The 22,870-nt window shown below is 41.5% G+C and overlaps 1 protein-coding gene across 3 annotated transcripts in view; it reads right to left on the minus strand.

The window, feature by feature from the left end:
* Positions 1-8: 8 nt before the first annotated feature.
* nadka (NAD kinase a) overlaps positions 9-22,870 on the minus strand; it is a 28,354-nt gene continuing 5,492 nt past the window's right edge. For 2 of the 3 annotated variants that reach the window (XM_034144649.1, XM_034144648.1), the window contains exons 3-12: positions 21,400-21,483; positions 13,285-13,414; positions 13,064-13,172; positions 12,890-12,975; positions 12,701-12,803; positions 12,474-12,616; positions 11,413-11,512; positions 5,652-5,809; positions 5,117-5,199; positions 9-2,018 (exon numbers count right to left, since the gene is read on the minus strand). In XM_034144649.1, coding sequence (XP_034000540.1) covers positions 1,871-2,018; positions 5,117-5,199; positions 5,652-5,809; positions 11,413-11,512; positions 12,474-12,616; positions 12,701-12,803; positions 12,890-12,975; positions 13,064-13,172; positions 13,285-13,414; positions 21,400-21,483 — 1,144 coding nt within the window. In that variant the 3' untranslated portion in view covers positions 9-1,870. Of the gene's footprint in view, positions 2,019-5,116; positions 5,200-5,651; positions 5,810-11,412; positions 11,513-12,473; positions 12,617-12,700; positions 12,804-12,889; positions 12,976-13,063; positions 13,173-13,284; positions 13,415-15,381; positions 15,785-21,399; positions 21,484-22,870 lie in introns of those variants that run through there. The other variant, XM_034144650.1, reaches the window with a different exon arrangement.

The following is a 22,870-nucleotide window of genomic DNA, read 5'->3' on the forward strand; positions in this document are numbered from 1 at the left end:
CTTCCTGGTTTAACTTTCTCTCCGTTTATTAAAGTGCTCTGGAAAAAGAAATAGCAGGATGCATATTAGAAACATTAAGAAAATTAACAATACAAAAGTCTGAGTTACAAAAGTGACAGTGCGGACTTTTTGCACAACTTGGGGATCAGTGGGAATTAACAGCCCAACATTGGAAATGAACTGTTATCATAATCTGTTTTGAGATTTATAATTATATCTAAAAACAATTGACTTTAAGTTTGAATAAGAGTTTTGGAAATTTGGAAAATCAAAACTGCTAAAACATTTGTCAACAAAAAAACTACTGAGGAACATGTTAGTGTAAAAAAAGTACCAAATAGATTTATTTTCAGCAATGATACATTGTAAACTGGTTAATAAACATATAGACTTTACAAAATACATTTTATTCAAGCGTCGCATATTTACACAGTTAGGAATGATTGCCTTTTAGAGCTGGTTGGTCCCTTGAGTTACAACAGATGACACCACTGTCTGTTGAGCCAATTCATATCTGTATATATTAACACTTAGACATGTTATGGGATCAGCTATGTAAGGTGAGCCACTGCGCAGCGGCAGAATCTGAGAATTTTAGTTCCTCAACACACACAGACCATTAAAACCCCCCAGAGCCCACAGTCTATAAAACCTACAGAGTTCAGCTATGGCTTCGACGTAATTTGAAAAACCAGGCGTTAGAAAGACACTGAAGACAGGGGAGCTGTGGTCTCTTCTCTCGCATTTCTCCACGTCAGCGCATTGACTCCATGACCGTGGGACTTTGTGACACACACTTTATAACTGTCAATGCGCTGCTGACAGCAAAGACAACCTGTAGTTACAATGGAAATGCACAGATCACACATCTGTGCATGTGTGTAATTACATCACCACCCTGATGTAAACCTTGAATAATTTTACTATATCTGTACATTAATGATACCAGTGTTTAAGGCACAGTGTACACTCGGGCCAGTTTTGCCCATTATGTACGTCAATCTGTTTCCCAGGATGCACCAAATATAGTGTAAGACAACGTTTGTCATTCATCCATGACATCACATCCTGACTTGATGAACAGATACTGGGAAAGTTTGATTCAACATTTCTTTCTTCATGAGAGTTGTAACTGATCCTTCTACTAAGAGCATTAGCTTCTTTGTTTATAAAGTAATAGTGGAGTCCCTGCCGTCCTTCTTAAAGACTGAAAAGTGCTAAAACAGACCAGTATTGCAATAACTTCAACAACTGACCTTCAGACTTTGAGTTCAAGTTCATCCCAAAGTTGCTTTTACATCTGATAATAATTTAAAAATCTACATGACCTAAGATATACAAACTGCTTTTTGATTTGGAAAAGGCTAGTTTGCACACAGATGGAAACACATTGGAACAATCCTTGACAGACAGGGGGCCAAACTCCATTCAAAAGTCCATCATTTTAATATGCTTACATATCAGAAAATGACCTAATATATAATTGTAAAGTACTCTATAGACTGGATTTGTTTGTCTATGCACATCCTACATTTTCCAAATACGGGTGGGCGTAGATGGACGGAGAACATGGAAACTTTGATAATGTCAATATGCTGCAATGAGAATTGAATAGCTAAGAGTAAAAAGACTGAACATGATTCCTCAGCTAATGCGCCTTCAGCATAAGACTTGCTCAATTCCTGCATAAAAATACTCTAAGACCCCATGCATGGAGCAACGTCTACGCTATTAAGAGCAACATTATTTTGATAGACTTCTTGAATGGAGTTTGGAGAGACCTTCAATCCATAAAAAAAAGAAAAGGAAACGGCACAGAGCGAGGTCGGGCCCCTTGACACTGAGGAAGACCTCAAGGACGCCTCGTGCCTCAGAACTCTTCATCCTCCGAGCTGAGGTAGTTCTGCTTCTTCCTCACGTTCCAGTGCAAACACTGGGCCAGGCTCTCGAACCAATCATTGACCGGGTCCCGGAAACAGATGGAGGGAACGGGGAAGCAGGAAGTGGTGATGGTAATACTGGAACAGGGAAGAAAGAAAAAGGAACTATCAGAGAAAAGGTCTTGTGTCACAATGAAGAAAGAAAAGTCCAGGTACTTGTAATGATTGATAGAAAGAGGAGGTGTGGACATCAGTAACATCCCTCTGAAGCAACAATGGGCGTTTGTTTCAGTGCGCTGCAATGACTCCACTGACTGGCAGCTCATTGGGCGAAGCAGGAAGGAGATTACCTCCAGATAAGTTACATAAAGGAAGACGCTGGGCCTGGCGCAGAGGGACTCTCCGGGCCTTGATACGGTTACACAACAAAGCTGCCAGTGTTGAGCTAAACTTATTATCCATTACGCAATCTCTGGGTTCTGTTCTGCTTCATTAGCTCAGTGTCAGCCTGTGTCTGTGTGTCTGTGTGTCTGTGTGTCTGTCTGTGTGTCAGCCTGTGTGTCTGTGTGTCTGTCTGTGTGTCAGCCTGTGTGTCTGTCTGTGTGTCAGCCTGTGTCTGTGTGTCAGCCTGTGTGTCTGTCTGTGTGTCAGCCTGTGTCTGTGTGTCAGCCTGTGTGTCTGTCTGTGTGTCTGTGTGTCTGTCTGTGTGTCAGCCTGTGTGTCTGTCTGTGTGTCTGTGTGTCTGTCTGTGTGTCAGCCTGTGTCTGTCTGTGTCTGTGTGTCTGTCTGTGTGTCAGCCTGTGTCTGTCTGTGTGTCAGCCTGTGTGTCTGTCTGTGTGTCTGTGTGTCAGCCTGTGTGTCTGTCTGTGTGTCTGTCTGTGTGTCTGTGTGTCAGCCTGTGTGTCTGTCTGTGTGTCAGCCTGTGTGTCTGTGTGTCTGTCTGTGTCTGTGTGTCTGTCTGTGTGTCAGCCTGTGTCTGTGTGTCTGTCTGTGTGTCAGCCTGTGTGTCTGTGTGTCTGTGTGTCTGTCTGTGTGTCTGTCTGTGTGTCTGTGTGTGTGTCTGTGTGTGTCAGCCTGTGTGTCTGTGTGTCTGTGTGTCTGTCTGTGTGTCTGTCTGTGTGTCTGTCTGTGTGTCTGTGTGTCTGTCTGTGTGTCTGTCTGTGTGTCTGTCTGTGTGTCTGTCTGTGTGTCTGTCTGTGTGTCTGTCTGTGTGTCTGTCTGTGTGTCTGTCTGTGTGTCTGTCTGTGTGTCAGCCTGTGTGTCAGCCTGTGTGTCTGTGTGTCAGCCTGTGTGTCTGTCTGTCTGTGTGTCAGTCTGTGTGTCTGTGTGTCTGTCTGTGTGTCTGTGTGTCTGTGTGTCTGTGTGTCTGTGTGTCTGTCTGTGTCTGTGTGTCTGTCTGTGTGTCAGCCTGTGTCTGTGTGTCTGTGTGTGTGTCAGCCTGTGTCTGTGTGTCTGTGTGTCTGTCTGTGTCTGTCTGTCTGTCAGCCTGTGTGTCTGTCTGTGTCTGTGTGTCTGTCAGCCTGTGTGTCTGTGTGTCTGTCTGTGTGTCAGTCTGTGTGTCAGCCTGTGTGTCAGCCTGTGTGTCTGTCTGTGTGTCTGTCTGTGTCTGTCTGTGTGTCTGTCAGCCTGTGTCTGTGTGTCTGTGTGTCTGTGTGTCAGCCTGTGTGTCTGTGTGTGTGTCTGTGTGTCTGTGTGTCAGCCTGTCTGTGTGTCAGCCTGTCTGTGTGTGTGTCTGTGTGTCTGTGTGTCAGCCTGTCTGTGTGTCAGCCTGTCTGTGTGTCAGCCTGTCTGTGTGTCAGCCTGTCTGTGTGTCAGTCTGTCTGTCTGTGTGTCAGCCTGTGTCAGCCTGTGTCTGTGTGTCTGTCTGTGTCTGTCTGTGTCTGTGTGTCTGTCTGTGTCTGTCTGTGTCTGTGTGTCTGTGTGTGTGTCAGCCTGTGTCTGTGTGTCTGTGTGTCAGCCTGTGTCTGTGTGTCTGTCTGTGTCTGTGTGTCAGCCTGTGTGTGTCTGTGTGTCTGTCTGTGTCTGTGTGTCTGTCTGTCTGTGTGTGTCTGTGTGTCTGTCTGTCTGTGTGTGTCTGTGTGTCTGTCTGTGTCTGTGTGTCTGTCTGTGTCTGTGTGTCTGTCTGTGTGTCAGCCTGTGTGTCTGTGTGTCAGCCTGTGTGTCTGTGTGTCAGCCTGTGTGTCTGTGTGTCAGCCTGTGTGTCTGTGTGTCAGCCTGTGTGTCTGTGTGTCTGTGTGTCTGTGTCTGTGTGTCTGTCTGTGTGTCAGCCTGTGTGTCAGCCTGTGTGTCTGTGTGTCTGTGTGTCTGTGTGTCTGTCTGTGTCAGTGTGTGTCTGTGTGTCTGTCTGTGTCAGCCTGTGTCTGTGTGTGTCTGTGTGTCTGTGTGTCTGTCTGTGTCAGCCTGTGTCAGCCTGTGTCTGTGTGTGTCTGTGTGTCTGTGTGTCTGTCTGTGTCAGCCTGTGTCTGTGTGTGTCTGTGTGTCTGTGTGTCTGTCTGTGTCAGCCTGTGTCTGTGTGTGTCTGTCTGTGTCAGCCTGTGTCTGTGTGTGTCTGTGTGTCTGTCTGTGTCAGCCTGTGTCTGTGTGTGTCTGTCTGTGTCAGCCTGTGTCTGTGTGTGTCTGTGTGTCTGTCTGTGTCAGCCTGTGTCTGTGTGTGTCTGTGTGTCTGTCTGTGTCAGCCTGTGTCTGTGTGTGTCTGTCTGTGTCAGCCTGTGTCTGTGTGTGTCTGTGTGTCTGTCTGTGTCAGCCTGTGTCTGTGTGTCAGCCTGCGTGTCTGTCTGTGTGTCTGCGTGTCTGTCTGTGTGTCAGCCTGTGTCTGTGTGTGTATATGTGTATGTGTATGTGTATGTGTGTGTGTGTGTGTGTGTGTGTGTGTGTGTGTGTCTGTCTGTGTCAGCCTGTGTCTGTGTGTGTCTGTGTGTCTGTGTGTCTGTCTGTGTCAGCCTGTGTCTGTGTGTGTCTGTGTGTCTGTCTGTGTCAGCCTGTGTCTGTGTGTGTCTGTGTGTCTGTGTGTCTGTCTGTGTCAGCCTGTGTCTGTGTGTGTCTGTGTGTCTGTCTGTGTCAGCCTGCGTGTCTGTCTGTGTGTCTGCGTGTCTGTCTGTGTGTCAGCCTGTGTCTGTGTATGTGTATGTGTATGTGTATGTGTATGTGTATGTGTATGTGTGTGTGTGTGTGTGTGTGTGTGTGTGTGTGTGTGTGTGCGTGTGCGTGTGCGTGTGATGACCAGTATGTGGACTAACCTGTCTCCGTGACAGATCTCCTGTCTCTTCCTTCCATCAAATGACACCCAGGCTGTGTTTCTGGCATCGCGAGACAGCATGATCTAACAGACAGAAGAATGCAGAAAGTCAAAGAAAGAAACATTTTTTTATGGTTTTAATTTACAAAAGAGAGAAGATTATGTTTTCTATCCTCCCAAAACTTGACTTGTTACGTGTTCTTTCTTAAATCAAAAACATTTAATGATTTATTTTGTATAAATCATTTATGATCTCACCCAGTAAAGCAACATTTTCTTTAAAAGAATGCAGGCAATTATTAAATGGTATTACATTTATTTCAAGCAACTTACAAGTGCAATAAACCATTAAGATACAAACTCAGAATAGCAAAACAAATGCAGATATATATGCTTTGAATTAGCCAAACCATTGTAAGTGCTGCTGCATTCACTTCAAATTTGCTTAAAAAAAACATGTTGGTTTATTGGCAGTCGAAACTGATTTCTCAGTTAAAATGCGAGTTGTACTTCCTGAGCAGAGTGAGCGTCAGTACCTTGAGCTCCACCCCGGCCGGCACCACGATGGGTCTGAAGGAGAGGGAGTGGGGGCAGATGGGGGTGATCATGATGGCCGGGACGTTGGGATGGATCATGGACGCTCCGGCTGCCACGGCGTACGCTGTACTTCCTGTGGGGGTGGACACTATCACTCCTGAGGGGACACAGACACACACGGCGAGTTAAGGCAAGATGTAGAGTTCACAATACAAGCATCTCCACAAAGGTTTTAATTAATTAAAATGGCACAAAAACACATTTTATGTAAAATAAATCCTGATGAAAGCTAAACTAAATTGAGTAGATATCATTTTGATTATTATTTTCATTAAAATCTCGTAATTGTTTCATGACTCATTTAGACAGACAATGTATGCATCAGCTGTCCAACAGGAAGTGAACATTGGACACTTTAGTTGCAAAAATATAAACAGTGTGACTAATTTAAAATGGGGGTGCATAGGTTTTCCTTACAATGACAATACTGCAACAGATTTAAATTATATAACCAACACATGTTTTTAACAACAACAGAAAGTCCTACATCTGCTGGAACAGACGATCAAAGGATAAATCACATAACTTCAAAGGAATTGGAAAACTATCAATTTGCCTTAATTCAACTTTTCATTGCAAGATTTTATTTGTGTTTTTTGTCAACTGATAATGTAAAAACATTTTCATAAAATAAAAGAAGCTTCCCCTGTGTAGAGCTCACATCTTTACTGTTCCAATCACAGCTTGGGTTTCATTTTTCAGGGATGCAAACTCATCAGGTATGAAAAAGGTGACAAGGATCCGAGCCCCCCAACCCCACGGAATATCGGCTTTAGAAGTCAGAACAACTAAAGCAGTTAATAATAACAGAAACGCCAAAGAGTCACATCTAATAGACATATATAAAAGCATTTATTTTAATTGTGTAGCAGTCAGTTTATAATTTTGGCAGCACTGTTGAGCATTTTGAAAATGTATTTTCATGCCTCTGTGCAAGGCTTAGTCTTTCTATCTGTATAGCCACTGGTGTAAAGTAACTAAGTTGATAAACTCAAGTACTATACTTTGGTACAATTTTGAGATACTTGTACTTTATTTAAGTATTTCAATGTTTTGCTACTTTGTTCTTCTTCTTCACTACAGTTCAGATGTAAATGGTGTACTTTGACTCCACTACATGTATTTAATACCTTTAGTTACTTTACAGATGTGGATGAATGATGTGAAATATAATCAAGTGTTAAATCAGACTTTAGTTCCACCTGGAGTAAATCCACAAGCTACCCTGCAGTATACAAAGTCATTCAGACTAGCTGCACCTTTACCAGCTTTGAGAACACTTTCATGATCAATCATTATAAAACATATCATATATATTATTCTGAAATGGACCAATCTGCACAATGACTACTTTTACTGTCGCTACTTTCACTATATTTTGATGAGAATACTTTTCTACTTTCACTTGAGGAACATTTTGAATGCAGGACTTTTACTGTAACAGAGTATTCCTACACTCTGGTACTTCTACTTTTACTCAAGTACAAGACCTGAGTACTTCTACTTTTACTCAAGTACAAGATCTGAGTACTTCTACTTTTAATCAAGTACAAGATCTGAGTACTTCTACTTTTACTCTAGTACAAGATCTGAGTACTTCTACTTTTACTCTAGTACAAGATCTGAGTACTTCTACTTTTAATCAAGTACAAGATCTGAGTACTTCTACTTTTAATCAAGTACAAGATCTGAGTACTTCTACTTTTACTCTAGTACAAGATCTGAGTACTTCTACTTTTAATCAAGTACAAGATCTGAGTACTTCTACTTTTACTCTAGTACAAGATCTGAGTACTTCTACTTTTACTCGAGTACAAGATCTATACTTATACCACCTCCGTTTATAGCCTATGAAAAAAACTATTAGAAAACGAAGGCTAAAGCTAACGTTAGCAGATAGTGACATTGTATGCTAGTTAGCTAGCTCAACGATTCCTTAAATAATATTGCGACAGAAAAACTTTTCAGTGCACATCACGCTCTGCTGCTCCGACAGGGAGCTCTGCTCTGAACACCTGAACGGCCCGTTCTAACAGCTGTTCACCAGCGGTCCAGTCTGTGCCACAGTGACTCCGGACCGCACAGTTAATATTAACGAACGCACCCGTAGGTAATGTAGCTAATTAAGCTAGACCATCATAGCGGAGTGGCAGAGTCTTATTATACATCCATGAGCAGAGCCGACAGGCAGGAAGACTCGAGCACACAGCTCGCGCTTCATTATAATATATAAAAAAAGAACACCATGCGTGTCATGATGGCACATAACAGCTCGCGGCCGCAGATTACTCCGGGTCCCAGACCCCCCCCATACCCCAAAAATATTTTTATTGCAGATCTACATGAATCACACAAACGACCTATTTTGGATTCAAAACGGCGAATTTCGCCGAAAGGTGACAAGTTTGCATCCCTGATTTTTATATAATGGTAGGTTAATTTATATATTCAGTTAGAATTACGTAAATTCAAATGAAATATATAATTTTAGGTATGGTCAAGAACACACGACGTGAGTTAATATATTACACGCAGTATTGATTGCATAGGAAATGTTCTGAGTAACTAGAAAATGCATTTCCTGCAGAAAATGCGTACGAATGCTGTAAACTGTGAACATTTGTTGCTGAATTTAGCTGAAAATGCAGAAAAAGCTTAATATGTTATTTGCTGAATGGTAGCTGCTTTAAGCTACAAAAACCAAGTAAGTGTGTTGCTGAACTTGGCAGAGAAATGCAGAAAAGTGAAATGATTTGAATCAAATTGTTACAGCTCAAATGCATTGCAATGACTTTGTTGAAAACTTGAAAGTGAAATGTTAAACTGGAAGAGTAGGAAAAATAGTGAAGAAGCTTAATATTTAAAAGAAAAGGTATAAACAACAACATGTATAGCCTCAATGTCCTGAAATAGCTGAATCATTTAATAGTTGAATGGTTTCTGTAGCTGAAAGTAGGCTGAAGGAGTTAGATATTAAATGTAAAAAGTAGTGAATGAATGTTTATTAAGAAGAGAAAAGAAAGTAAAAACGCTTTGAAAAGCAGCAGAATATTTTAACTGCAAACTTTTGAACTAAAACCATACATCACCAATAATGTATAATATATGTGGAACATGTTGACGTCAGTATGAAGTCTCCATCAGACAGAAAATAATAGGCTGAGACATTCTATTTTTCAACCTAAGAGAGGTTTTCCTACAATTCAAGCATACAATTATGTCCCAGGAGTGTAGGGTTTGGGAATTATGGCAAGTTTAAAACACATTTCAAGCTCTCCTCCACTCTGTGACATCACGCACTCTAAGCCTTAACGAGCTGCGCAATACACACTAATGTTAAAATCTGAAGAAGGCCCCTTTACCAAGCTCCAAACTAAGTTAAATATCTCAAAAAGTTTTATAGCTGAATGTCTTGTGATAATTTTAAAGTTGGAATGAAGTCTCTAGCTGAAAGTATGTGGAAGGAGTAGCATTTGGCGCACGGTGTAGGTAAGAGAGGATTTTTGAAGGTTCCTCCCATTGAGTTACATGTTAAAAAAGAGTTTAAAAAGCTGAATATTTCAAAAAGTATAACATAATTTGAAAAAGTTGAAAGTTTCCCATCATGTGCTGAAAAGGCTGAATATTTTGATATTTGAATGGTTTCTGTAGCTGAAAGTGGGCTGAAGTTATTGAGAGCCAAACTATAGTGGAATGCTGAAAACAGCATTCGCACTAATGATTAAGCTGCATGAACATTCCTATACAAACTCAATGACCTGACACCAAATGTATCATTTATATTTAGAAGCTATTAGTGAATATTTTTGAAGATGGTAAACTTTTATATTCTTTGAATATTTTTGCCAAGCCTCAATTCTTCCTAGAAATATTTTGAAGGAGAGTCTAACAGAACAATCACATAAAGGCAGTGCCAGCAGGGAGGAAGCTGCCAGCGGGACAGTGGGTGTTTCTCAATGTCGAGGAAGGCTCCTCCAGAGCCACTATTTCAAGGATGCTACGTCATCGAGTCCCGCCGAAGGACTGTTCCAATGTCCAGGATCCTTGGAATTCTACCGAGGCCGGCGTCCTTCGTTGCGGGAAATTTCGAGGCTGCACATGTGTAGACTCCGCGGTCTTAAAACCCCCACAATGCTTTGCGCACAAACTAATTTCCAAAATCTTTGGCGGAAATCACGCTCCATTTAAGGCGGGGCCTCGCACGCCTGCACGCCTGCACGCCTGTTAGCCTGTTAGCCTGTTAGCCTGTTAGCCTGTTAGCCTGTTAGCCTGTTAGCCTGTTAGCCTGTTAGCCTGTTAGCCTGTTAGCCTGTTAGCCTGTTAGCCTGTTAGCCTGTTAGCCTGTTAGCCTGTTCCACCATTCTTTGTTTTCCGAGGCTAGGGTTGCGTTCGAATACTCCAAAAAAACAGCTCCTAAGTTCTAACCCTATCGTCTATTCCTTGACCTCGGAGTGAAACGTCATGGGGTTAAGGGATAGTGGATAGGAGAATTCAAAAGGATTTAGGAGAAGAGACTGCGGCACTTTAGAGAATCCGACTGCACTTTCACTATCCGACGTGTTTATGATGCGCCAGCAGAGGTCATAAATGTGCGCCTGCTGCTGTGGGGAAACTATGGAAACTACAGTTTTCTATACAGCGGACTACAACATGGATGTTTAATAAGAACGAGGGACTACTGTAAACTCATCTAGAGACTCTGCAGCGTGCTCTGATGCTGTTGTTTTATGCTTTATGAACGGGAACAACAGAGAAACATATTCTTCATGACCAAAGTTGGAATTGAAATAAAAAAGGAAAGTGAAACTTATGCTCGTCACCCTCTCCCTCCGGTCCACATTAATACAAATGATCCCAATACATATGATTGTATGAAAAGATCTTAAAATCAATACAAATGTATTTATTATAAACGTTAGTCCTTAACATCTATCACTGTGTATATCACCATTCAAACATCTTTTAAAAGTTGAACAAACCCCACACAGCTCAGTAAAGACTGTGAAATGTTGACTTTATTTGATCATTTCAGTAAAAACTAACGTTCATATTTCTCTTTTTGATTATAATACTGATGAACGTTCAAAACAAAGCACTTGGCAACTTACCACATACGTTTTAAAATGCTTAATAAGCACCGTAACTTTCATGATATCATTTCTCGTTCATAATCGGTTGTTTCCGTGAACGGCCGACTGTTGTGTGACGGCAAATGCTGCGGCCGCAAGGCATTGTGGGGCAGCATTTTCTCCTCTCCTTTCGGTTAGGGAGGTCCAGTGGTTCCTAGGCTAAAGGAGGTTATAAAGGAAGTTTGAAACCTCCTTTCCTTTTAATTTAGAGAATTCGAACGGCACTTATCATGGCTGCCACTGAGGGACTTCCGGGTCATTTCACTCCGTTAGGAAGGTTCCTAAGCTAAATGGACTATTCGAATGCAACCTAGGAAGGATTCTTGCCTCGCTTCTGAAGCAACTGACTCGGAGGTACATGTGCTACCAAGCAAGCCTCCTCGACATTGAGAAACACCCAGAGACTCTCGTTCTTATCTCCTGATCGTCTGGTTTGGGCTGTCTGACCGGTTTCATTTAAGCTTGGCAGCCTCTGCACTGATGTGATTTAAGTGTGGGCAGTAGACGTAAAAGAGGGCGTAACACTAACAGAGCAAACTTCATGTGAGAGTCACGTTTGTCTTCCACTCACCGTCCCCCTGCACTGTGGTGATGAGGTGTCCGTCAAGGAACAGGTCCACATTGGAAAGGTACGAGGAGGGGCCTCTGTCCACCACCACCTCGTTCAGCACCTGAAACACACATGCTGGCATGAACACTGTGTGCACTGGATAAGACTCTCCTTAAAGGTCCCATGTCATGCTTTTCCAGTTATTACCCGTCCCCTTGTGTGTTATGTAGTTTTATATGCATGTAGTAAACGGTCTGCAAAGTCACAAACCCTCAAAGTACATCCTGTAGCGAGTAAAACTCTAACACAGAAAAGACCTGTCTATGCTGCCCCAGAACGCCTCGTTGGAGGCTAGTGGAGCCTCGCAGCAGCGAAACTGTGGCACGCTTACACTGGGACCTTTAATGTCAGTAGAAATTCCTGTCTGTTTACCTCATATCTGCTTTTAGAGCTGCTGGTTATAGAGCCACTGCCAGTGTTTACTACTGCGGTTCTTTAACAACATGTTCATAGCCCGAAGGCATCAGGGTGGCGAGACCTGTCATTAAGATGACTCAATATGACTACTCTGTTTTCTCCTGACTCTCAGTGGTAAATAGACTGCACTTATACAGAGCTTTTCTAGTCTTTGGCAGCCACTCAGAGCGCTTCTACAACACGTGAGCATTCACCTATTCACACACACATCGAGGAATCAAGATGCTACATGCTCAGTAATCAAGATACACATTATTTTCCATTGGTAAGCCATTTTGGGTGCAGTATCTTGCCTAAGGACACTTTGACATGTGAAGCGACAAAGCTGGGGATTGACTTCACTTGGTGGACGAGTGTTACTGCCCTCCAGCATGGAGCTGATTAATCACCAAATATTTCTTATTGGCTGCTACCACAGAAGCAGTTCATATTCATTTGCAACTTTTTTTTAGTGATTTTGTCTAAGTTTAGGAGAACCATTCATCTACCAGGGCTGGTGTAAGTCATTCAGAATAAACTAAAATGACTAAAAAAGTATTTTTATCTTGGCTCAAAATGGTTTTGTTGATGTGTTATAAAGAAGTGATTTAAGCTTCAGATATTACCTGATACTGCACGCTTTTCCGGCTGCTTTCCGTGTCCCCATTGGTCAGGATGATGCCCTTCTCGTCCAATCTGGCCTTCTTCTCCCAGTTCTCTTTAAGCACCCGGACTTTCAAGCGACTTCGTAGGACGATGGCAGCGTTACCTATATAGGAAACATGTATTATAGTCTTTTGCATATACAAGCTGGAGCACTGTGTTTAAAGAGAGATTAGAAAACAATCAGTACCTTCGATAACCTGGTCCACCTGAGACTGGTAGGTGTCAAATTTAAAAGGTGTCAGGAAACCCAGGGAGCCCAGGTGGAAGGCCATAACTGGTGGAACGCTTTCCTACAAATAAACCAAAAGGTTAGAGGACTGTGTCATACCAGGAATTGCAAACAAAAGAAACCCCACACATTGTCAGTAGTGAATACCTGAAAAAGCGAAGATGCATACAGCAAAGTTCCGTCTCCACCGAGACAGATGATGAAGTCTATGCGATTGGAGATGTCATCAAGATCTGAGAAATAAAAAAAAGGCAATACAGATCTTAAATTAAAGATCCAGTCTTTTATTTACAGTGTTCTGAAGATGGCTGGTTCTCATACCGTCTCTGAAAGTGCAGAATTTCTTAGTAATGGCCCCAAAGTTTTCATCGTCTGATATGGCAGGATCTTCCAGAACTTTCTTTTCCACATAAACAATCATGTCCTTCACCTACAAGAACAACAAAGATAAGGAATTGATAGTGAGGACTTTGACATGTGAAAGTCTTCACTATAATAAATAATAAACATCAGATATACTGTCAGTGAACACTTGGCCATACCTCGGTGAGGAATATACAGAGCTCCTTGAAAGGCTGAAGCAGACTGGCATCTCTTATCTTCTTGATGACAAGGACACTTTTTGGTGGCTTGTTCCAAGTCAGTTTCTGGCTGGCGGGGTCCTGAATGTGCCTGAAAACAACACAACGTTACGTCAGTAGGGCCAAACGGTCACTTGATAAGGATTCCCTCCGTTACATCAGCCCAGGTCTGAGCGCTGAGCCTCAGAACGTAAAACATAGCTGTTATTTAAGCAAAGCATCATCATAGCCAGGACTGCTTAGCTGATATCCAATTAGAGCCACCGGATTAAAGACCCCGTGTGTTGTCTCATGGCCTTCACCTTATCTAACCCCCACACAGGGTCAAGGATATCATTGGCACCATGCTTCGAGAAAGACAACGGCAAGATACAAATGTGAGAGGAAAAAAGTGCATAAAATATAGCCGTTATAAGCAAAATGCAATCTGTACTATCTAGACTGTAGGCGGGGAGCCACGAGTTGTGAAGATAAACCGGGACGAAAAAGCACACATAATCATGACTTGACTAAAAGCAGGAAGCATGAAAATCTGACCTCCTTGAGGCTGAAACTAATATGGACCGGGACCACAAATATTAAATCTGGGGATAAAATAAAGCTGAAACCAGCCGAACAACAGCAGCGTCTGATGATGGCTCCCGTTTGCCCCGTCATACATTAGTCCGTCACTGATGCGACTGATCACATGTAGAGAATGTTGATTTCAAGCATTTAATATCATCAGGGGACATAACCAAGACTAAATAACTGAATAAGAAGATGATAACTAAAGGAACGATTACATTACAGATTATACAAACACAACATTCAACTAGATAAAACCTCTACACAGGTGCGATGACATGGCAGTTTACTGGAAGAACCAGCATACACGCCCCGCATTAACCTTCAAATAATGATTTATTTTCCACTCTTCTCAGATATCAGCAGTGTGTCAACATTGGCCGCACATGTGGTCAACTATCTACCACTGTAAATATTTAAATAATCACACACCGTCTCAGTAATACAATATACCTTGCTGGTTGAGGAACATGCCAGGAGAACACATCAGAGGCCAGTGATTCCAACACACACAACTATCATTATAAAATAACCTGTTGCTCTGTCAATTCAAAAAGTATCAAACACACCAAACAAATACAAAATACCACAAACTCAAGCCTTTAAACCAAACAAGGCGGTAATTACCAGTATCAGATTCCCTTCTAAGGCACAGGGCATTGTGTCAGTCCCTTGCAGTCTTTCAACTTTGTACAAAGGGAGGTAAACAACGCAACTAGAAAAAAAACACTTCCTAAATTGAGTGAACCTCATTAACCGTGGAATTAGCGGAAGCTGGGCAGGCCTGGTTTCAAACACAAACACAATCAAAACTACATTAGCATTTGAAACGGTGACAAGCTGTGATCTATTCATAGGCAGTTTCTGTTCTAACCACCTGAAAGCATCCCCACCTGAGACCTTCCTCTTTCATCAGCGACCCCGCTCTGTCCACACAACAGCCAGCCTGTGATACCATGCACACACTGCCACTTGTGGGACTACAATTAAACTCAATCTAGATATCAGTCCATCCCTATGCACTCAGGACAAATTAGAAACAAAACAAAGCCAAAAACACTGCCAGTTATATTTACATATCAAACATGTGTTGAGAAACTCCATTTTAGGCTTTAGAATGGGGGCCAAGACACAAACAGAAAGTATTTACAATATATATGTATAGCACATCTAAATATGTTCATTTTATATAAAAAAAAAGATTCACAAGCTATAAAATACACTGAATATTTTAAATGCTATTTGGTTATTGTTAAACTTAGCTAACTGTAACTACTTAAAAAGGTCCCAAAAATGAATTTCAGCATTCTTAACATGAGCTAAAATTAGGTAAGATAATATAGAATACACATAGATGCATTAAAGGGAACATAATGGTTAACAAGAGTTAACAAGTCCCCAGACAGTTAGACTAGCCAAGCTTTTACATATTTGATGAACAACTACTGCCATAAGCTGTTTTTAAAAAACTGTCAGGAGAAAGGCTCTCACCATTTCCAGACTTTGTTGTCGTTGTTGTTGTTGTTGGCGGACGTGTCCTGCTGTACGCTCTGGTTAAACTTCATGACTGTACACATGAAAGCAAGGATGCTGCCTCAGGTCGACACAGCTGGAGAACAGGGCTCTGCCTCACAGATCAGATCATTCTTCCTCTAACAACTTCCTCCATTGCCACACATTGTAAAATCAGCTATAGAGCAACTGGGTTGGTTTAGTGGTCTAGCTGTGAGAGAGCCGTCGGCTGTGCGAGAGGAAGAGCGAGGCGGAGAGTGTCTCCATGCGCAGCAGGATCAGCTAACTACCCCCTTGAGATGGATCCTCCCCGGCTATATTTGTCCCCAACCAGGACTTAACACTAAAGCTTCCAGGAGCATTCTGCCGAGGTAAAGCTCTCCCTCATCTTTAAAGTTGACTTCATCTCGGCACACACCCACCCTGCTGTGTTTACCCTGCCCACCTCAGGAGAAAGAGTTTCCTTATTGGACGGGTGTGATTTACTGAAACACAACAATGACATGCTGTTCCTGAAACTGGAATATCCACTGTAATGACGGGTATTACAAGTCAACCAGCCATCGTGCTTCAATGACAAAGGGTGCAGTTTATACACTGCATGAGACAAATTATTTTGAGGTTACATTCCTACTACCACAAACATTTAAGTGAATGTAAAAAAAATTTCATCACTTTCTACTTTTTTATTCATTAATGGTATTGCATTGAGGTTTGTTGTTGGTCCCAAACATAAATCACTTCCCGGTAATGTGTGTTTATGTAAAGACTGAACAACTCCCTTTTTATTAGATGACACATTGACACACAGCATGGAAGAAGGGGAAGAGCAGGGAAAATATCTCGACATGGTTAATGTGGGTAAATGATTTAATTATCCGTTGTGGGAATTCAACAGGATGTAATTGTGCTTCCTAATGTCCAACCTCAGTCCCTATCATAACCTAAGTTCACTGCTTCCACCTTATAAAAGTCGCTTTTGTAACTCTCAAAAGCAATAGCATCTCATACAGGAATGAACCGTACTTCCCAGTAAGTAGCTATTTTTATACTATTTCAATATGCATTGGGTCACAATACAAAGACAAAACTGATCTGAATTCAATGGGTGCGCCCATGTTGCTTTTGTATGGAAACACTTTGATATTGAGCTGGCAACTAAGTAAGAAATGCAACCTCTTATCATTGAAGAAGATAAAATAAAGAAAGACAACACATATAACGTAACACAGTGTTTCCAAAAGGTTGGCTCTAAAAGGTTTCCATTGTGTGTCCAGTGTTTCCTTTCAGGGTGTGTTCAGGGTGTCAGGGAACTTTAGGTGGGTGGAGATTCTGTAGAATCAGTAGATGATGAACAAATGCTCTCCAGACTTAAGGTCAAAAGCAATACTCCACAAATAACAACCAGCTACCGCAAGGAGTATCACAACCATACCCTAAAACAGAATACATGAAGAGTCTTTTTCTATCCCTTAATACATTCAAAGTTCATTGGCACAGCATCTCTCTGTGGAACTAGGTCTTTCTAAAAGTGACTACTACAGCCTTACCTCTATTTGGGAGTAAAGACAGCCTGGTTTTGCTACTTTTAACCCGTCTAGCAGCTTTAAGGGGAGCTAATCCGTCACTAACTGCTGCCTGAAACAAACAGGGAGCCACTTATGTGACGGAGCGAGTCAAGGGGCCAACTGTCTGACTGTCAGGTCAACAACAAGAGTCCTTACTAGGGATGGGTACCGATACTGCTTATCGATATCGGTATTTTTCGATACTCTTACCCCCTCCCTTAGGGGAATTCATCCACAGAAAACACACTGGACGCTGCACTAGGTCAGAAACCAGAGGAGACTGAAGTCCACCGTAGACGGACCACTTTTGGCAAAATGTCCTCTCCATTAAAGGCAGCTCATTGTGGAATAGCCTCCCAACTGAGATACGGGATTGTCCCACTCTCAATAGTTTTAAAGGACAACTTAAAGAATGGTTGAGCAACAAACAGACCTGCAATCACCGCTAAATGCACTTCAATACAGGGGTATCTACTCTTGCACTTTATGTAGCACTTTTATCTTATCTTGCACTTTATATATCATAGCTGCTACATTGTACTGCCATGTGGTTAATGTTTGTATGCTGCTCATGCTCTTTCTGCATGTCATGTATTTATTTTTGCTATGTATATAAATGTCATGTTCTTGTATGTTGTATGCGAGGGGACTGCGGATGGAAATTAGCTTAAAGCAAAAAATCCGGCTCATTTACGCTTGTAGCATTGTTTTGTTTTAAAGTGTTCATCGATGTGCACTGTCCCGGTTCAAATAAACGATGAAATGATACTTTTCAATAATTTGGTGCTCAAAATGATAGATATGATTACAAGATGTGAAGATTAAACAGTCATTTTATTGTAATTTATTTGTATTTATTATTTAATGTAACTGTAACAGTGATTAGAAAAATACCAATGGAATCTGTGGAATCTCAGCTTTCATGTGATATGTCGTTTGTGCAGATAACATGACGTAGAAAAGATCGCTTTTGCCAATTATGTGCTAAAGTAGCCATTAGCCCCGTTAGCCCATTTCGCCAAGTGTTGATTTAGACTCTTGGTGTTGGATTTCTGTTCCATGTAGGTAAAAATGGTTAATATCGTCTGTTAGCTGAGTTTCTTCCCGTTGAGCGGGTATGCATCATTAATAGGTTGTTAAATGTTAAGAAGCCTTGAGACGCTGTTTCTTGCAAGATGTTGCGTCTGCCCCGCTATGGTCTGCCCCCGGGAGTCTCACAATAATAAGAGCGCTGTTAGGAGAGATGATGAGTGGCATTCACAGTGGCCAATCAGAGTGGTACTCAAACCGGATACGTCACACGGGATAAGGGTTCCCAACCAACCAGAATTGTTTAAATTAAGGAAGTAGCGTAATTCATATACCGATAGCAGCACCGTTTGTCCAGCGGCTTAACGGTATACCGATACCGTCCAATCGGCTACCGGTACTGACTTAGTACCGGTTCTCGATACCCATCCCTAGTCATTACATAACACAGCAGGCTGACTCACTACCTAGATGTATGTGACAGCTCAGCAGGTGGACGGAATAACAGGAAAACCTTCCATCTAAATATAACACAATCCAAATGCAATAGCTCTGCAACACAACCCACGGCCCTTTGTGAAGAGTCTGCTTGTTGATAATAAGTCATTAAGGCTGATATGAATGTGTAGTAACTTGTTTTGGTATTATAAAACAAGAACATGTTTTTAGCGCAAAGTACTGTCTGTATGTTGCATATACATGAACCTCTCTTTCACAATAACTTCATCTCAAGAAAAAGGTCTGGGAAAGATAGTCAGTAAGATCACTTTGCCAAAGTACTTGCTCTTCTGTTGAACAGAAATACAAGGCTTTATTAAAGTGACACATTTTTGTTGTTTTGGCTATTAATTCTGAGTGCAGGAGTTGTATGCCTTTTTATACAGTTGTGCAAAAATATTTTGCCTCTAAAATTGGGAAAAATGACAAAACACACTTTTTAAGTGTTTTAAGTGCATTAAAGGCGACCGACATGAAGACACATATGAAGTTTACACGTAATGTATATAATGTGTGTGTGTAAAAAACAGGATGAGGGGAAAGAAAGAGACAAAGGCTGGGTCAATATTTAAAGGGGCCCTATTTTGCTCATTTTCAGGTTCATCTTTGTGTTCTGTGCCTCTACTGTGACATGTCTCCATGCTTTAATGTTCAAAAAGCTCTTTATTTTTCTCATACTGCCTGTGCTGCAGCACCTCTTTTCACCCTCTGTCTGGAACCAGAGCCCAGTCTGCTCTGGTTAGCTGGCAGGCTCTGTTGTGATTGGTCAACAACTTAGAGATGTCCCGCCCCTTAGTCTATCAAGTAAAAAGTGTAGCCAATAGAAGCGTGAGTGTTATGCCGTGATGTGACTAAGTTACAGAAGTAAACAAAGGAGTCCAATGGAGGAGTTTGCGGGAGAGAAACTCCCTCTGGAGGGAACGAAGGAATTTTAGCCTTTGCAGACCGTTTACATGCATACAAACCTATTTAACACAATACGGGAAAGGGAAAAACCCCAAGAAGCATTAAAGGGCCTTTTTAACCACAGGAAAAAAGCTGTATAAAATAAAAGACAATGGGACCCTGACTACAGAAAGGCGGTGGATTTTGGCCCTGATAAGTTGAGTTAAAATAATGCAAAAACATTTCACTGTCTTACAGCTTTTTCATTTTCACTTGAACCTGTGTTTCACATTAACAGAACCCAAAGTTTGGAAAGATACCAAATGTAAAATATTTAATTAATAGAATACGTCAAAACAACAATAAAACATGATTGATGTATTTATTAGGGCTGCCAGTTAGCACAAACCTTGGCTTCAATATCTCTCTTTTGTCTACGACACAAGCATACAAAAAAAAAATACATATGCGATGTTGCCATAGTGTGCGCAACAGGTTTTTTCGCAAACTCTAGAGTTACAAAAGAGGATCTTAAGAAATGTAAGTGGAAGACCGGGCTCATGAGGTAAAACGCTTCTTATAAAACAACTAGTTTAGGAGAAGAACATTATATGGATCAGTGTGTTGTATTTAGTGAAAAAGTTTTCACATTTTACTCTCATACGTCAACCAGTGAGAGTGATGTCACATGATGTTCAGCGGCACATAAGAAGAAAGACACATTTGTTTACTTTTGGAGACAAAAGAAGTGCATGATGGTAGTTTGATGATGATGACCAACACTTGCGAACCTACGAGTTAATGTAGTTAGCAGGTGTCTGAGGTGTTGGTACAGCACAGAACAGGTCATATACAACTTGAACCCAGGTAACATGATGTTAGCCAATTAAAAGTTTAATAAAGATGTTTGTAAGATTAGATACATTAAAGGTGGGGTATGTAATTTACTTCAGAAACACTTTTTGTTATATTCCATGGAATGCTCTTAACATCCCGATAGCAATGAATATATTAAATGCTTTGACAATAAATACATAAAAAAAATGTCATCTGTGGAAGCCGTAATACTGTAAAAAGCAAGTCCAATCATTTTAGCCGGCCCGGCTAAAATAACTGGATGGCCTACCTGCCTGTCAGCCTTCCATCTGTGCACAAACTTATCTCGTGCCCTCATTGGTCATGTGCACGTTCGTGTGTGTTGGAGGAGGCAGGTTGTGTACTTTCAAATTCTAGCGCACTCAAGCTGGTTTCTCCATTCTTACCTACCTTTAACTTTTAGTAGAAAGGAAGCTTGTGGTTCAAGATAAATGACAAGATGTCCAAACTGTCCGGCAGTGGCTCAGTCAGTAGGGGCTTGGACTGTGAGCCGTAGGGTCGCTGGTTCAAGTCCCCGACCAGACCTAAATATGGAGTGTGGACTTCTACTTGGAGAGGTCCCAGTTCACCTCCTGCCCTGCCGTGGTGCCCTTGAGCAAGGCACCGGACACCCCCCTTCCCCCCCCACTCCCATTGCTCCCCGGGCGCTGTACAATAGCTGCCCACTGCTCCTAGTACTAGACTCCTTGTACTAGGATGGGTTAAAAGCAGAGGCCAAATTTCACTGTGTGTGCTGTGTGCTCTGCATGTGTGACCATTAAAGAGGGTTTCATCCCTCCCTATTCTATTCTGTTAATTTGACAGGCATTTGTTTTTCTGAGCTTCTGCTAGCAATAGCTGTGAAAATTGGTACTATGTTCGTATGTATTTCTATTAAACCACATTTTAAAGTTTTTTTGAGTTTCACTATTTTATGTAACAACGGAAAAGCGATGTTAAGGCCTTAAGAGCAAGTCAGAAAATAAGTTAGTGTCATCTGACAGCTGACCGTTCAGGTTAAAATGTTCAAAAGAAGGCTTTAAAATTAACAAGTGACAAAAAGAACATCAACTGGCTGTTTCATGCATGTTCAAGGACATGTGACTTGGAAATAAAAAGACAAGCTTACAAACACTACTTATAATGTAGAAGCATAACTTACATTACTGTGTGAGGATTCTGGAGCATGCATGCCTTGGGGCCGAATGTGGTCACAGGGCTGGGTCCATGAAGGGACTGATTCCTCCTGAGAGAGAGGACGACAAAGGCAAACATTCAGGTTGGAGAGAGATCAAATGCTGTCAGGAAAGTCTGCAAACCATAGCCGGCACAATTTGTTCAAGAAAGTGAACGCTATTTAAAAAACAGGAACATGTTCTAAATGACTCTTTATGAACAATTTCTAATCAAATAACTTTCCTTTAAGGACAGAAAAAGAGAAGTGAGGATAGAGCAGTGAGACATTTAGAGAAAGAGTCTGAGCCTTGGGATTTCCAAGACTCAATTCATCACGTGCAGATACAAGCTTATTTGATACAATGTGGCTCAACCAATACTTCTATTTTAAGGATTAAATACAATTAAACGCTGTGACCTTTGGTGCTGAAAAATGTAGCCCATTCTGTGTCACTGTGTCAATGATAATGCATTGTGAAATGTTTTAAAAACAAACACTTTTATCTATTCTGGCTGCATTGCAAACAGCATTGTCAGTAAATGATGTAATAAAACCTTTAACGATTAACAGTTAGGGTTTGTTCAGTTATTGCATAATCTGCTGACCTTTTCACAGGAACTAAAAGCCAATGATACATATACGTACTCGCCGCCTGGTAAAATAAGTTACCTTATCAAAATATTGAGAAGGAGAATCATTTGAACCTGATTTTCATGACATTAGGTCAGCCTACTCAACACTAATAGAACAAGTTATTTAAAATGAATCTGAGCGCAGCAAAGCGAGAGGTGAAACATTGCATCAGCAAAGTATTTGAAGAGTATTTGACACGTTTTGATAGGCAGCCGTTGAATTCAACAATATTGATTAAGCTCTGGTTGCAAAGTCAAACACAAAAGCAGTGTTTTTCTTATCCATAACTGATGGATAACAGCCCTATAGAACACTCAGATGTCTGCACAGCACAGCCTGTCTTCTAGACTTTGTTAAAACAATATGATTGGACAATCCCCACAGGAGCAATTTGATACAGTACTGAATGTATGCAAGTCGCTTTGGATAAAAGCGTCTAACAAATGACATGTAATGTAATGTAATGTAACTGGGAAAGGTCGACCCGGAGCTGTGAGGCAGTGCTACATGCCACTAACTACAGAAGTCTTTACGCTCTGTCACTCTACTCAGCCAACAAATCCTCTTAGCTGTCTGAATCCGAGAACTCACCATCTGCTGTTTACTGCCTCGTAATGCCGCATTCATCAATATTCTCATTTTAACGGTAAATTAAACAACTATGATGTGAAGGGTGTTGCTCACGAACTATTATTATCATAAATAAGAATTTGAGTTTATCCTCTTTCAGCTTTTTGTTTTGGGTTTGGACAGGAGGCCAGAGACATGTCTCCAATTGGCTGATGATGCGGCTGAATGTCCATCATGTATGCCAGTGGGAAAC

Source organism: Trematomus bernacchii, unplaced genomic scaffold (assembly GCF_902827165.1).
Source record: "Trematomus bernacchii unplaced genomic scaffold, fTreBer1.1, whole genome shotgun sequence".
In the NCBI taxonomy this organism is placed as follows: Eukaryota; Metazoa; Chordata; class Actinopteri; order Perciformes; family Nototheniidae; genus Trematomus; species Trematomus bernacchii.